The sequence below is a fragment of the Notothenia rossii genome (assembly GCF_949606895.1).
Source record: "Notothenia rossii genome assembly, chromosome: 2".
Lineage (NCBI taxonomy): Eukaryota > Metazoa > Chordata > Actinopteri > Perciformes > Nototheniidae > Notothenia > Notothenia rossii.
In genome coordinates, this window is record NC_136904.1 from 69,201,809 (window position 1) to 69,218,584 (window position 16,776).

Genomic DNA, 16,776 nt, shown 5'->3' on the forward strand with positions numbered 1-16,776 from the left:
CAGAGTACAGGTCTGGTTTATCTCCATTAGTTTGCTTTTGTTTGGTTAACCTTTAGTTCTTTTGCATAAATGTTTTGTTCTCTCAGCTATTTTTGGAATGAAAAACATCTTCAGTGGAGCCGCTGTCCCGATGTTCTCTCGGTTAGGGTTAGTTTATGGTTTTTGCATTAAACACATCAGATACAAATAGTATTCAGTGCAGGAAGAGGCAGAAAATCCAGTGGACTTATTTAAAGCCTCCACCTTAATATCGTTACATAAAATGAATGTACAAATGATAATTGGATTGTGAAAGTGAAGGCAAACTAATAGCACAACAGATAATAAAAATAACAATAAAACAACAACTAAATGTAAAAAACAATCTATTTCTCATGTTGTGACGATTTCTCCCCTTTAAAACAGTTGAGCTTGAAGGTTTTATTGCAACGCTGTTGTATTTGAATGCATTTGTTCTAGATGTACCAAAGAAACTGGAAAGAGTGTTTTTATTTTTAATTGTATTTTTAACTCTAAAAAATAGATGCGAGTTGGAGCAGACAACGTTCTTGTTGCTCTGCGTTGTTAATGACTGAGACACACCGGAGTTGAGGATCTGTGGGGTTTATTCTCCCAAAAATATCATTTACAATTTAGGCATTTAGCAGACGCCTTATTCCAAAGCGATTTACAATGATCAATTACAGGGACGTTCTCCCTGGAGTAACTGAGTGCCTTACTCAAGGGCACACTAGTGAGGGTGTTCCAGGCGGGATTTGAACTCGCAACCTTCCGATCATCAGCCCACCTCACTATCCATTAGACCACAACAAAAACATTTGTATCTATTTGTGGCGGACGATATTTACTTGTGCCCGCCACAAATGAATCAATGTATGGGAAACACTGATATGAGTGGTGAGCGCAACAGTTAATACCTACGTTTATATCTTGCATTCCACTTAAAGAAGACATGTTATGGAAACAAAATATTCAAAAATCTCAAATCCAACCCGTACAGGCTAAATAAATAGTTTTTCCTGATTCGACTTTAAGCGTGCATGTCCCAGTGGAGATCCGACCTCTGTAAAACCTCTTAACTGATCCCGTCCTCCAGATCATGTCTAAGCCCGGGGACCAGGTGTCGGCGGTGGGCTCCAGCGCCTCGGGGCCTGGCCGGCAGCACCAGAGCCACCCGGAGGAGACGGAGGAGGAGCTGAGGGAGCACCAGGGCCTCTCCCTGTCGCCCTCCTCCTCCTCCTCTCCTATGTCAGCGCAGGAGATGGGGCCCCTTCGAGGGATGGTCATCAAGCAGGAGCCGCAGGACCCCCAAGAGCATGAGGAGAGAGAGAAGAGGGAGAGACTAAGAGACCAAGAGCAGGACTTCATGTTCCGACAGGTAAGGAGAGGAAGACTATAAGAGAGACACAACGCTATAAAGAGATGAAAGGAAAGAGCAGGACAAGAGTGAAGGAAGGAAATTAAATTAGATTAGATTAGAAATACTTTATTGATTCTAAATTAGGAAATGGTTTTATCAAAGCAGGATAGTAGCATAGCATTGCACAGGAGTCAAAATATATATATTATATATATATATATATTAACAGCAGAACAATACACAGTATATCTATAGGGTATCTAAAGAATGCATGAGATAATATATACAGAATACATTAGAATACTTTATAATGGACCAATGTATAATGAAGAATAGTACAAAACGAGGATACTCTTTACGTTAAAAGTCTGCGAAGTAGTCGTAGTTTTCTTAGATTAGATTGAAATGAATAATATGTAAATGCTGTGAGGCAGTGTCAGCAATTAAATGGAGACTAAAAATAAAAGAATGAAAACTGATCTGCTATGACATGGCATCAAACCCGATCTGAGTCAGGAATAATATGCATGATTTCATTGATTTAAGTACGAATGTTTTGCTTCCATTAAGAACAAATAGTCTGTTGAGGAACAAAGCTATGCAACAGCCATGTAACTGCAAATAACCGCAGCACTGTTTTCTTCTTCATAACTGTCAAAGTCAGTCCATATTGTATTTCCCATTCACCACTGTTCAAACAAGGTGTTCCCTTTAGAGTTGACTTCCTGTCTCTCGTTTTCTGTCCATGTCTCTGTTGTCCAGCTCTGTCTTTAACCTCCTTCCTTCTCTTGTGCTTTTCTTTTCTGGGGACAGTGTAGCCATCATAAATGCACAAGTGTGTGCCTTTCCCAAATATATAAATTAATATTTAAAACGCATTTCATGGTGTTGTCTGACGTTGAATTGACCAGACTTCTTTCTGCAGATTGATTTGACTGCAATCCACCGTGTAAAACATATTCCTTCAGGTTCTACGTTACTATAACTAGATATAATGGGGGAATCTTTTCTCTGGTTGTCTAAATGTGGTGATTATTCTGTAAGCAAAATCTGACAGCAGTGACAGATGGAGCGAGTACTATCTGAAACACTACACTTGCTTTCGATCCGCCTTTCTCCCCGACTGTCAATCCAGCCCGCTCTCCGGCATATTTTATTTTTTAGTCACGCAGAGAGTACTTACACATGGGTTACTTCTGGAGTATTATTTTATGAATGGCTTAGGGCTCGTGTTCCTCCTCCACGCCACTCCCTTTAGCACCACACCACATACAGTAGACAATCACTTTCTCATGTTTTCAGAATTCTGATTTTCACCCACACAAAAACCTACTTGTACATCTCTATCTCTGTACTGCACACAATCTGTGGCCACACACACACACACACACACACACACACACACACACACACACACACACACACACACACACACACACACACACACACACACACACACACACACACACACACACACACACACACACACACACACACCATGAGGAGGACACCATGTCCTCATTTGTCTCGCCCATCCCTGCTGTCCGCTCAGCCAAATTCAATCAGGCACTCCTCTCACTGTCGCCATGGCGCCCAGTGTAAGCAGACACGCCCATCAGGGTTTAACAGAGAGGATGGCTCGGCGAGACTCTTTTCAGTGGAAAGATCAGATATTTAACTCGATGGGAAGAGCTTTTAGGCACTTATAATAAATACTGTCAAATCATTCATAAATAAAAGTACACGTGTTTTTCAATTTGAACGCAGTTGGATGCAATTATATCATTGTTCGTTCTAGGCTGCTCCCTTTTTATTATCATATAAATAGAATAATGATTACGTGAACTCAACTAAAGAAAATAAATAACATTGTTGTTGTTAAGTCTAGTCCTTTTAAATGTAGTTGTATGTATTGACTTGTATGTGCTTTTTCCAAATACAAATCTTTACTGTATGTCAAAATGTACATATGGTATAAATTAAAAAATTAAAAAGTTTGCCTTGAATCTAAGAGCAAATGTTTTTTGGAAGAAAGGACAAATAATTAAACAAATAATTCGCAATAAATTCAAGTTAATATAAATATTTAAACAAATCGTATTAAGGGGTATCATAATAACAGGAATAAAAAACACTCAAGAGATTTCAAAATAGTATAATAACCACATGTTCAAAAGATAAGAATTGTAAGACCTATCATTTTAAATATTCAACATTACTGTACAGAACAGAAAAACACCAACATGTTACTGTGCACTCATCATATGTGTATATTCTATAACAGCAGCTTGACATTTGCGACAATCTAGTGCCATCTCCTGGCAGGAGACAGACATTGCAACGCAGCAGTCACAGTGAACATGTGAGTGTGTGTGTGTGTGTGTGTGTGTGTGTGTGTGTGTGTGTGTGTGTGTGTGTGTGTGTGTGTGTGTGTGTGTGTGTGTGTGTGTGTGTGTGTGTGTGTGTGTGTGTTTGTGTTTGTGTGGGCCAGCAGCAGGCTCTGCTGTTAGAGCAGCAGCGGATCCACCAGCTGAGGGACTACCAGGCCTCCATGGAGAAGGCGGGATTATCGGTCAGCTTCGCCGGACACCGCCCGCTCTCCAGGGCGCAGTCGTCCCCCGCCTCCGCCTCCTTCCCCATGGTGGTGCAGGAGCCCCCCACCAAGCCTCGGTTCACTACAGGTCTGTTGAAAAATACAAATGATGAGGGTCTTACACCTACACACTGCGGTTTGAGTTAGGTTTCACTTTTTTAACACTAGATTTATTTAAAAAAAAAAATTGACCTAGTTTGTCCATAAATGTTAAATTCAAACTCTTGTTTTTACACACCTTATAAGATTAACAATGAAAACACTGAAAACATGCGTAATCATGTGCCTTGAATCCCAAACGCAATATATTTTACAATTTTTTTAATGAAAAATAATAAATAATAAAAACGACTTGACATTTATCCCAAAAAATTCAACTACTAACACATTTTGAGTTAAATGAAAGCTCTTTGCAAAACAGTGATACTGTATATAAAGGACACAAGGATATGTCCTTATTATTTTTGTAAAATAGGATAGAAATTGCAGCCTTCATGGTTTTAGTGAAATTAAGGAAAAGTCCTTAGTGTTCATTTATTCCACATGATTTGTATCTTAAATGTGTCAGCTGTTCTTTTTATTTAGTATGAATCGTGTCTTGAATGTACTTTTTTAATCTTTCAACTGCTCCATCTATCTAGTCAAAACGTATTTCATGTCAAGAAGATCTTATTATCTGATGAAACACACAGGTTGATGAATGCACTACTTCTCTTTTCGTCATTCATACTGCATGCTGATAGTGTTCATTGACATCAGAGCAGTTTCATCATCTTCTTATCTAGTAAACAAAGCTTCTTGACGCACATTTTCATAATGGTTTTCATTAAGGGACACTGACTCACTCAGAGATCTATCATAAAGCAGAGCGGCAAACAACCATGTAGGAACACTCTAATCCTGCTGATTGCAGGTTAGAGAAAGCCTTTCCCGGAACTACACAGCATGATGAGCACACATACACTCACTGTGTGTGTGCACAAGGCTGTTACTACGTATTCTGACAATATATACCATAACAAGTGTCATTTACTGTACAGAATCATCTAAACATGACCTTTTGTTTATAATGAAGCAGGTGCAATAGACCATAAGACTTTGATTATAGGAATCTTGTTGCGTTGAAGATATACAATTACTCTGTGTGTGTTTTCCAGGTCTGGTGTACGACTCTTTGATGCAGAAGCACCAGTGTATGTGCGGGAACACCACCAGCCACCCAGAGCACGCCGGCCGCATCCAGAGCATCTGGTCCCGCCTGCAGGAGACAGGCCTCAGGGCGCACTGCGAGGTGAGGCCCCAGGGTGCGGCATTAGGATATCATGTTTGTTAAACTCTAGATCAAACTGAACAGATTTGAATTGTCTTCTGCTGGAGTAACGGAGAGTCAAATAAGTAATAAGACTTCCTCCATCGCAGACGGAAAACTGGATCTGTTTGGACTGCACCTTGCAAATAAAATGAATTTAAAAAAAGACACACTTCTGCACGTACTGTAGCACTTGTGTCTTCATGGTTTACTGTAAGTTGCTTTTTAAAAGCTTCATCTTGACACCAATCTAATTTAAATCATCTCGCCCTCCTGTATCCAGTATGCTCTTCATATCTCCATCTTCCTGTGAAATCCTGGAAAATATGTACGTTAGATTCACAGTATGATATCAGTGAAGAGATTTAAACAAACAGATGTTGCCAACGTTTTAAGGTGGAAAATTATCCTTTTCGGTCCTTGAATGTTATTTTTGAGAGGCCACAACTAAAAGTAAAAGGAGAAGCACTTTAATGGTTTTATACCGATGCTACATTCAAAATATTGTGGGTTCTTTACTCTGCACTATGAGCAATATTGTTATTATGTCAGTGTTGTTTCTCTACTACTTAATCTCCTGTTGTGTTCTGTTTCTTTATCCTTGTTGGAAACAAATCTCTTCAAGAGTTAGTCTTTAACATATTGTCCAGATGGGGGCAGTGTGTAGCTATCTTCGCTTGACTCTTCACTTTACAAAAGAACATTACACATTTTTAGTTATGGCTTGAAAATTAACCAGTTTCCCTTCCTACTGTTATTCATAAATACATGTATACATGCAGAGACCATTGAACCTACCTATCTGCACTACTTCTTCATAAATGCGGAGCATGGACCCTGAACTAATAACATTGTGTCTCTTTCCTTTCCGTTATCTTTGCCGACTCTGTCACTCACCACTTTGTTTATTTATTACATTTTTGTTAACTTTATTTTTTCTTTTCGGAAACAACATAGCATCTTTGAAATACGTACAGTATCAAAACAAAACACAGTAGTGTGTATGTTGTCAATTTGAGTTGAATCAATACTGATTGTGATTCTCTTTGTCTGATCTTTCTCTACCTGTGGCCTCTCCAGTGTATCCGCGGCAGGAAGGCCTCACTGGAGGAGTTACAGACGGTCCACTCCGAAGCACACGTCCTGCTGTACGGAACCAACCCACTGCGGCAGAAACTGGACTGTAAGACTTAATAGAACACATATATACACACACACACACAATATCCCAAAAAACCTTATTACAATTTTGAGCTGAAATAGAAGCTGCAATATAGATTTCTAGGCAATCTGACTGCAAATCCTGCTGTCAACCACCTGCTTAATCTAAAGTATTCTGCTTAAATGTGAAGCTGTAATGCTGAAACACACTGCTCAAAGCAGACTATACGTATCAATATTAAGTCATGTGTGTCCATTTAAGAAGACTTAATCCTACTCTAAATCGTTAATTTGAATGCTTTGAAGCTGCAGCGTCTGCAAAAGGAGTCTGCTTTAATGCTTAAACCGTGTCATAACAAATGGTCCGATCTAATAAAGTCCTGGAGGTGTTACGATAAGGCGAGGAACTGCTGAAGCTTGTTAACTGGAAGTCGCGCAGGCTGCTTTGTCACTTATGTCTGGCCTTCAGTGGCTCAAAGTGCAGGTGTAGCCGAGGCAGTCTCTTTATACGTGTGGGTTTGAGCAGAAGGGGCAAACCCCAGTGGTCATCTTAGCTTTCATTCCAGCGCAGACATAAATTCCCCTCATTATTACTACTTACACAGGAGAAATACCAGATAATCCTGCACCAGTTTCAGCAGCAAACAGGTGTGTTTGCACACGCACCAAAAATAAAAATGGAGACCAAAAAGAAAGTATAAAAAAGCAAACTGTTAGAACATACTAACGTATTTTAGAATAAGCGGGTGGCTTCCTGAGACCATAGAGCTTCAGAGGTCTGCTGTTTCACTCCTTAAACGTAACACGTGTCCAGTTGTCAACACTGAATTGGGATTAGTTCAATGTTTTGAAAATAAGAGCAGGTACATTTTTACATTAATACATTTCTTCAAAAAGCTGTGTACCAAGAATGCAGTTAAATTAAATTAAATTATGCTTTTTCATTGGTTTGTATGCTGCTTTTGCACTCTCGTCTACGTTTACCTGCAGTTTTAATTTCTGCAGTTTTTTTTAATTAAGTCTAATCTTCAGATGGACATTTGTATTGGTTTTAGTTTCTTTATTGGTGTCCTTAATGGTTTCTATTATAGTCGGGGAACAGTCCTTACACCAGGTGTTGAAAGTAACTAAATACATTTACTCAAGTATTGTACTCAAGTACTTTTTTGACAAATGTTTACTTTATTCCACTTTATACTTTGTACTACACTACACTTTACTACACTATACCACACTATATTTACTTAACACACATTTACTACCGGTAGTTACTTTGTGCATATGCAAATATGCTGATATGGTATAATGCAGTCCACATTGACAAACTAGTCAATGTATAAGTATACAAATGTTCTTTCCCTTGTGATACTTGAAATACATTTCAATGCTAATAATTTTGTGTTTTTACTTACTTACTGTTATAAAGGATCCGAATACTTTTTCCAACACTGCTTACACCTTGTGTATTTTACTTAATTTTTCTGACTTTTTTCTTTTAATTGTCTTCTTTTTTTTTGTCATAAATGTGTCAGTTTTAATTCAATCTTAATCTTTTGTCAAAGTTATTGCTATGCTGATCCAGTTGTCTGGATTGGCATTAGGTTAATGTTTGATATTCCATGCAGTTATTTGTTTTGGTCTAAAAACCTTTAAACAAAGTACAAAATTCCAATCAGACATAAAAACTAAGGTTTTTGTCATCTAGAGAAAATTGTAATCTCTAGACCAAAACAAGTTCACTCATTTCCATTTTTTACAGCAACAGATTCCTCTTGAGAGGATTTAATTATGAGGCCAATGGCATACTGTTTTCCCCCTTCACCTTGCCCAATTAAATCAAGCCCCTGTATACTCTTGTTGTTAGATTAGGTCAGAAAGTCAAATGCTCAGAATCAGAGGTCATTTGCGTATTTGTGCCCATGAGTGCAGAAAGTTACCTCTTCACCTGGTGACCTTTCGCTCTTTATTTGTAATTCTCATTTTCTGTCTTCCTGCCTCAGGTTCAGTGAGCCCCATGTTTGTGAGGTTACCATGCGGAGGAGTAGGGGTAAGTTTCTTGCTTCATAAAGTCATGCTTGAGTCATTTTACAAATATTCACTGTGTAATTAAGTATTGGTAATTTGTGTGCCTGATATAACTTGGAAGTTGCCAACGTTAGTCACGCTTATCCAGTGGAAAATTGCTGTAACAGACTATTTTAACAGCTTTTTTTTACAACATTGTGCTAATCTAATCAATACCCAACTGGCATCTGACTTTGTAATGAAACTACTTTCAGCTTCATGAAAAAGTAGTATAACAACTGCGCCCAATCTCTCTCTGCCCCCTGCCTAAATAAGAGTCCCATTTGTTCTTGTTCCACCAAACAAACAAACACACACACACACACACACACACACACACACACACACACACACACACAATCTGCAAACACACACACACACACACACACACACACACACACACACACACACACACACACACACACACACACAACGCCTTTCAAGGACCAGAGGCAACAAAAGCTGTAGCTTGGCTTTCCGCCGTGTTTGTAATTATAACCAGATGTTTTCACCATACGAGCTGTGTGTGTTGGTGTGTGTGTGTGCGTTGGTACGGTTGGGGGGTATGTTTTTGTTTGTGTGCATAGCAGTTTGTTTGGGGATGTTTGTGTGCTAAGGCAATGATGTAGATGGTTGGAAGTGCTTTTCCAAATGGATATGCTGGAACAGTCTAGCACCTGCATGCGTGTGTTACTGTTGACTTGTTATCCATATTGTTGAGGATTTCCAATGATTAGCCCAATACACATATACCTACCGTGCATAGGCCTTTAAATTAAATCAATTACATTTTATTTCTAAAGCTCAATGTCACACATTACACCTTTTTAAATAATGCTAGGTGAAAGACACAACATGTATTTCTGGGACATAAGTTGAATTCCCCCTGACAGCAAGCCTACAGGAGCAAAACTAGGGGCTGGTTCAAGGTAAGCCTGAGCCAGCCCTAAATGTAAGCTTTAACACAAAATTAAGTCTTGAAGGGGCCCTATGCATATGAGGGGTTTTCCTTTCCTGTAGTGTGTTGTATTGTTTTTTATGTAAATGGCCTGCAAAGGCTAAAATCCCTGTGTTCCCTCCAGAGGGAGTTTCTCTCCCACACCGCCCACCCCCCACCCCACCCCTGCCAGAAATGCCTCCATTGGACTCCTTTGTTTACCTCCCTAACATAGTGACATCACTAAGTAACACTAGTGGTTCTATTGGCTAGTTCTCCAATTGGACTCCTTTGTTTACCTCCTTAACATAGTGACATCACTAGGTAACACTCATGGTTCTATTGGCTAGTTCTCCAATACATTAGGAGGCACTTTCCCAGGAATAGCTCCTATAGTTCCTGGGATTTTTCGTTCACACCAATAAGATCTGGAACTAGAACTTTTTGCGAACCTTTTCACCCCTTTGTAGTCCCTGCTAAGAGCAGGGGAGAAACAGGTTCCAATTTCTGATTGGCTGGGCGAATTGCAAACCACGCTCCGTAAAAGTTTTTGTGAAGCCGCCATTTTATTTCCTCGCATTATTAGCATTAGCCCAGCGCACCAACAGAGAGAGACTAACAACACAAAATAAAACATGGGATCGGTGGAGTGATGAGGAGGTGTCGGCGCTTCTGGCGATTTACCCGGGGCTTCGGGTGGCGACTTACTGCCATCCAAAGTCCCGGAGTCCGGGGGGCTCCGGGACTTCGGGTGGCAGTATACGCCGTGAAGTCGTTTGCGGCCTGCCAGTAAACCTAAAGCAGAAGAACAAGAAGTGACGTCAGCGGCTTCATTTGTGTAATCCTCCCTCAGGGACTTATTCCGGTGTGAACGTGATTTACGAGGACAGTTACGCGACTAAAGAGTTCGGCGGGACTAAGTACTGGGAACTAAGTACGGAAAAGTACTTGGTGGGAAAGCGGCTATTGTTCATGATAGATTAAGGGGCAGGACCTCTCTAAGTGGTTGACCAATCACAACAGAGACGGCCGGCTAACCAATCAGAGCAGACTTGGCTCTGGTTTCAGACAGAGGCTGAAAATAGGTGCTGCAGCGCAGGCAGTATGAGAAATAAAGACCTTTTTTTGTAAACCTTTCACAGTAGAGGCACAAAATACAAATATGAACCTGAACATTTGCATCATATTTCCTCTATAATGTGGAGAGGATCCCGGCTGCCCGACCCCATTGTAGTTAAACTCCTATATTTACATGTGGTCCATACCTCCACTCTCCCTCCCCCTCCCCCTCCCCCTCCCCCCTCCCTCCCTCGAGGCTTGCTGCTGCTGCTGCTGCTGCTGCTGCTGCTGCTGCTGCTGCTGCTGCTGCTGCTGCTGCTGCTGCTGCTGGTGGGAACAAGAAGAGCTGGATCCCCGCACTGCCTTGTTCTGCCCTTTATAATGGCAAATGGGGATAAATTGTTGTCTTCCTGTCATACACACACATACAAGTCAACCCCACACACACACACATTTACAGAGGAAGGGGGCTGAAATTAGGCTGTCAGCCTGTGGGGAACCATCATTTCGTCATACCAGCACGTTCCCGCTCTTTTTTCTACCTAACCCTTCTCTTTCCCTTTCACTTTTTTTTCCTGACGAACTTGCGTCCCACTCCTGGCTCGAGGCGAAACTAACATCAACATGGGAAATAATAAACCACCCATTCTCCACATGGCGCTTTAAAGCCGCATCTGTTTGCGCTCATTAACCTGACTTGTATATATGATTCAGTTTCCCATTCACTCACTCACTTGGCTCCTCGCTTTCTCGAACGCTCAATCAACAACTCGGCTACTACACAATGTCTTTCTCTTACACCACTTTCTCCTCTCACTCTGCTCCCACAGCCACTCTTTAAACCAGGGGTGTCAAACTCATTTTAGTTCAGGGGCCACTTGCACCCAAATTTGGTTTCAAGTTGGCTAGAAAATAAAAATTCATAGCATAATAACCTATAAATAACGACAACTCCAAATGGTTCCCTTTGTTTTGATTTCAAGAAGAATATTCTTAAAATGTTCACATTGAATGATATATTTTTTAACAAATGTAGTCATTTTACATACATTTCCACATCTGTGCAGTAATCCTGACACTCCACCATACAAACTAAAATGGGAACTATTAAGAAAAGAGTTTAAGTTATCCCCCTGACTCGTAACATTTCAAAATGTATATATACCCAATACACAACAATCTGTAATTTTTACACTTTGCAAAGTCATCCCACGGGCCGGATTGGAACCTTTGCTGTGACGGTTTGGCCCGTGCGCTTTATGTTTGACACCCCTGCTCTATACCCCCTTACAACTTTTTAAGTCTACAATAAGTGCACCACAGTTTTAATTGCATGGTCTTCTTGCAACTTAAGAAAGAGCCTTTTCTTCCTCTTTGGATGCATTATGGACTTGTCCTCCAACCTTGATCACTGCAGACAAGAGAACCAGTCGAGACTCTTAACACAGCGCCTGATTAAAGGGGTGAGGGGTGAGGGCACCAGCTGACTGACTGAAAAGCCGTTAGTGTGAATGAAAAGGCCAGCAGTCTGACGGGAGCAGGTGACTGGCAGGTTAATATATTCAAAGGAGAGCCCCCGGGGGTACATCAGAAAGCCTCGACCAGAGCTCTGGCACGGTCCGCCCAGCACATGTGTGTACGGTTCAAACACATCAACTTTCCTTTTCTTCTTTTCCTTCGCCAGCTTCTTCTCTCCCTTTTTATCATGCGCTCCATCTGCCTGCCCTGTCTGCCATGCCTGATGGAGGGTGTGTGTGTTATCCTGTGCATAGCCCTGTTCACAATCAATCACGTAGAGTATTGTGCTCCATTTGGCTTGAATGCATGTTGGTGTGTGTGTGTGTGGATGGGCTGTTTGTGATTGGGGCTGAGGGTCAAGCATGCTGCAGAATAATGTGGGTTGATGTCTGAACACACATATACAATCATACATACAGTAAGTCTTTAATTATTATATTTACTATATAAAACAAATAAATAAATGCAGAATAGCTGTATTTTTCTTGTCTTACTTCAATTTCCATAGTTTTTTCACCCAGACTTTACATTTTCTTTTTCATGTGACCTCAATTTTTTTCATTTAATTTGTCAACATATTGGCGAAAATGTGTTTCAAAACAACTCTTATCTTTTGAATTGAAAACATAACATTTTGATAAATTCCAGAATGAAGAGTTTGTATTGAAGAACATCTTGAAACAAGGTTATTTTATATCTGCTTCTTCGTGTTTGCGAAAAAATAAATGTTCAGAAATGATGTGGCCTGTGTGATTCAGCTTCTAAATATGTATACTTCCTCACAGTTTCTATTGTTTTCAGAGAACATTCCAGCAGTCCCAAAACTATTACTTTCAAAGACTCACTTTGATGTGAAATGACATAAGCAAAATTATTTCAAATGTCCTCACAGTTTTACAATCGCCATCACACTGAAATAAACCACAACAGTAAATGTCCCTCAATGAATGGAAAACAATATAAAGTTGCATGTTTTGACGCCCTTTTGTAAATGCGGTATTAATAACACATAACAGAACATTTGTGTGTGTTTGCAGGTGGATAACGACACCATCTGGAATGAGGTCCATTCATCCAGCGCGGCTCGTCTGGCCGTGGGCTCCGTGGTGGAGCTGGTCTTCAAAGTAGCATCAGGAGAACTCAAGGTAAGTTGGCTTTCTCCACTCCGTATGATCCCCAAAGTAATGGCTGAGCTATGTTTTTAGGGATTGGAGTGAGTAAAGGCTAAGTTTAAGAAACATGAAACAAATGTCAGATGTACCCCATCCAAAAAAACAACTTTAAAGGGTTTTATTATTTCAGCCCCTCTTAAAACCACACCTTTAGACTTTAAATTATGTTTTTTACAATTTGTTTGAATTGTAGCAAAAGCTGTGTGGTTATTTCGCCATAAGGTTTGAGGTCTTTAACCAAAAACAATGTAATAAAATTTAATTACATTTATTTAGCACTTTTACGAATGCTCAAAGCGCTTTACATTACATTGGATAACTCACACGAAAGATATTTGTTTTACAAGCTATACATTTGCAATACTTTTTTCTTGGCTCTATATATTAATATAATACAAAAAAAATGTGTATTTCTTTGCTTTTTTTTATTGTGTAGATCTTTATACACTTTATTACACATAATGCTTTGAGTCTAGCCTCTCATAGCACTAAACTATCCTTCCACACCTCCAAACACCTAGAGAAAAGCAAACCCTCCCTCCACCCTACAGTCTCGTTAGCACCTCCCAGACAGACATCCCCACCCCCCCTCCTGCTTTGCCCACCAGCCAGCCTTCCTGTGTCTGTGGCGAGGGCTGCTTACTGTTTGAACCCAGCAGGGGGGCCTGGAGCACTCGCACTGCACTCCCCACTAACAGGCCTCTTTTATAAGCATTACACCACAGACACCTGCAGAGCAGCAGTCGCACTTAGCGTTAGCTTAGCACCAACTTAGACTAATGACATTCCTCTGAAGGACATGAGCTCACCATATTTTTCACTATAAGTTCTTGCAATCATTACCATGAGGAAATCTAGGTCTGTTCTTCCTATATGGAACATTGTGTGATTGGAGTTTAAAAGGATTACACATCCCAGGAGGACAAACCTTGAACTTTCGGTCAAACATGAAGAATGTAGGGTTAAAGTTCACAGGTATTAACTTGCCCTCAGCTTAACCTCATCTTAACACATACATGCACATGTGTACACATGCACACACATTCACACACACATACAGATGTTCCTCTGAGGATCCTCAACAGCCGAACGACCAAATTCCAGTGCCAGCTACTCTCTGAAGTCTACACAGTGCCATAAATCTACTCATGCACACACGACTATCACTCCAATCACTTCTATTCCCCCCTCCCTTCTATCTTAATACATTGTTACGTATTCTCACACCTACGTACGTACTGTATTACGCGGCTTGAGTTAACCGAGTGTCTGGATCCAGCTGAGGCAGTTGTCTTTACAATAAACTCCCGGCAGGCTGTTAATCCGCAGTAGCTGACTCAACATCATTAGTCCAGCTAGCCTCGCTCCACATCAGCATGGACATCTATCTAATGTCCTCACATAGCAGCGGGTGCCCTGAAAACTGTTGCTTGGAGTCCTGCATGTCCACGCCTTAGCAAAGGTCCCCTTAAATGACCCGAAGTAAGCATATGTTTCTGTATGTGTGTCGATACGCACACTTATTGTTTACTCTACCCGTTAGAAAATGTCAGATATGGTGGCATTTTTGAAGAATGAATTGTGATAGGATTATGTTTGGTATTGACCGACATTAGAAGTGAAGTTAAAAGATTAAATCATTTTTGCTTTACATTATTGGGGTCCGAGGAAATGACGGAGTTGAGTCGAAATACCTTATTGGAGCTGGAATAATTCTTCCTACTATTCATTCAAAAATTAATCGCATTTTTTAGGGCCTAAAACGAAACAGGATTTTCTTTTAACATAAAACAATTATTTTACCTTCTTGTCTTCTTCCCTTTTCTTTCTAATAACATTTGTTATTTCAATTATGAACTTTGCCTACTTTTGTTTTATTTTATTTTTAAATACATGAGGTCTACACTTGTCAAAATGTGCAATATAAACAAACTTGATTTTAGCAGGTTTGAGGTCATACAGAATTAGCAAGGACCTTATTGGTTTATCTCCAGTAACAGCTTAACATATGTGAATGATTTTCTTTCCCTCTGACAGAATGGTTTTGCTGTAGTTCGACCACCTGGACACCATGCTGAGGAGAGCACGCCAATGTAAGTACATGAGGAAATGTAACCAGCTCATAGATAAGCTCTAGTCTGTTTTATTGCAGCCCTATTATAAATACGTTATTATTATTATTACACAGTTCCTCCATGCCTTAAATGTATCCAAAATAAAACGCCGTAAGAACATACAGTGTCTTACGGACATTTAAGACACTGTATGTGTCTTTAATGTCACACATACAGTGTGATATTGTATCTGTGATATACCAATTTGCATTCCATGTTGTAATAGTCCTCTGTACAGCACATATTAAAGCTTCTACTTAATTATGCACAGTGGGCATTTAATGTGTTGTTCTTAAAATTTGATTTAATGGCATGACTGTATTTAAGTATTACTAAGCAACCTCTGAAATGTCCAGATTGACCAATCAGAATTGAGTATTCTAATATGCTGTGCAATAATGACTGATAAATGCACTTGGTCTTTTGACCTATAACACTTTTACCTGTGATATCCTTGAAATTACATTAAGGGGCAAATAAAGTATGTTCAACTACATTGAATTACTGTCCATTCTCCTTTCAGGGGCTTCTGTTACTTCAACTCAGTCGCCATAGCAGCCAAGCTGCTGCAGCAGAGACTCAACGTCAGTAAAGTCCTCATCGTGGACTGGGTGAGTTCAACATAAAACACAATGGGTCATTATTACAAAACAAGCTATTTAGAGAATGCACTCTGGTGTTGTTGCGGTGGCAGTTATTTATGTTGTGCTTTCATTAGTTTTATTTGCTTTCAGAAATGGGTAGGCAAGCTACGTTATGAGAGGATAAAAGGGCTTCAAATATTGTCTATTTAGGTCAGACGCTGTCTTTCTTTTGAAAAATGACAAAGTCTCCGTCATGTCTGCTCTTCAGCGGCTTCCCTCACTCGTCATGGCCGTTGCCAAAAGCCTTTGAAGGTCCTTTTCATTTCCTCTGTCTGTCACAGGGGAACTTTTAGTGCAGCTAGCGAACTCATTGTCATGCCCGTCCAGCCATCAGGGGACATTTTTAGGACCGCTTTATTAAAGCATTCTTGGGAAAGAGACAATGAGGTCATTCAACTGATGTTTTTCTGAATTACCTTTGAAGTGTTTTATTGAATCCTGCTGACCATCTTATTTTGACATCAGAGCAGCTGAGGTACCGGTACACGTCTGTCTAGCAGTCTCTGAGCATCATTCAGTTTGTCTTAGTGCACTAAGTTGTTCAAAATGTACCGATTACACATTTACACTTGTCTTATGACTCTAGAGCTGCTCCCTCATTTTTACAAACCTTGCACACCACTCTCTGTTACATTTTATCCTAACCCATCCCTTTTCAATGTTTCCAGGACGTCCACCATGGTAACGGTACCCAGCAGGCCTTCTACGCAGACCCCAACGTTCTCTACCTGTCGCTGCATCGCTTTGATGATGGGAACTTCTTCCCTGGCAGTGGAGCACCTGAGGAGGTGGGAAAGGACCCCCAGTCCATCTCTCTGGCTGCCTGTCTCCCTTTTGGACAAAGT

The 16,776-nt window shown here is 40.3% G+C and overlaps 1 protein-coding gene across 6 annotated transcripts in view; it reads left to right on the plus strand.

Moving 5' to 3' along the window:
- The window catches only part of LOC307028427 (histone deacetylase 4-like), a 176,910-nt gene that overhangs the window by 135,438 nt on the left and 24,696 nt on the right, over positions 1–16,776 (plus strand). For 4 of the 6 annotated variants that reach the window (XM_079663429.1, XM_079663431.1, XM_079663434.1 and 1 more), the window contains 9 exons: positions 1,097–1,378; positions 3,852–4,041; positions 5,111–5,244; positions 6,343–6,445; positions 8,424–8,470; positions 13,039–13,146; positions 15,211–15,266; positions 15,811–15,898; positions 16,600–16,719. In XM_079663429.1, coding sequence (XP_079519555.1) covers positions 1,097–1,378; positions 3,852–4,041; positions 5,111–5,244; positions 6,343–6,445; positions 8,424–8,470; positions 13,039–13,146; positions 15,211–15,266; positions 15,811–15,898; positions 16,600–16,719 — 1,128 coding nt within the window. The remainder of the gene's footprint in view (positions 1–1,096; positions 1,379–3,851; positions 4,042–5,110; positions 5,245–6,342; positions 6,446–8,423; positions 8,471–13,038; positions 13,147–15,210; positions 15,267–15,810; positions 15,899–16,599; positions 16,720–16,776) is intronic. The other 2 variants (XM_079663430.1, XM_079663432.1) reach the window with 1 other exon arrangement.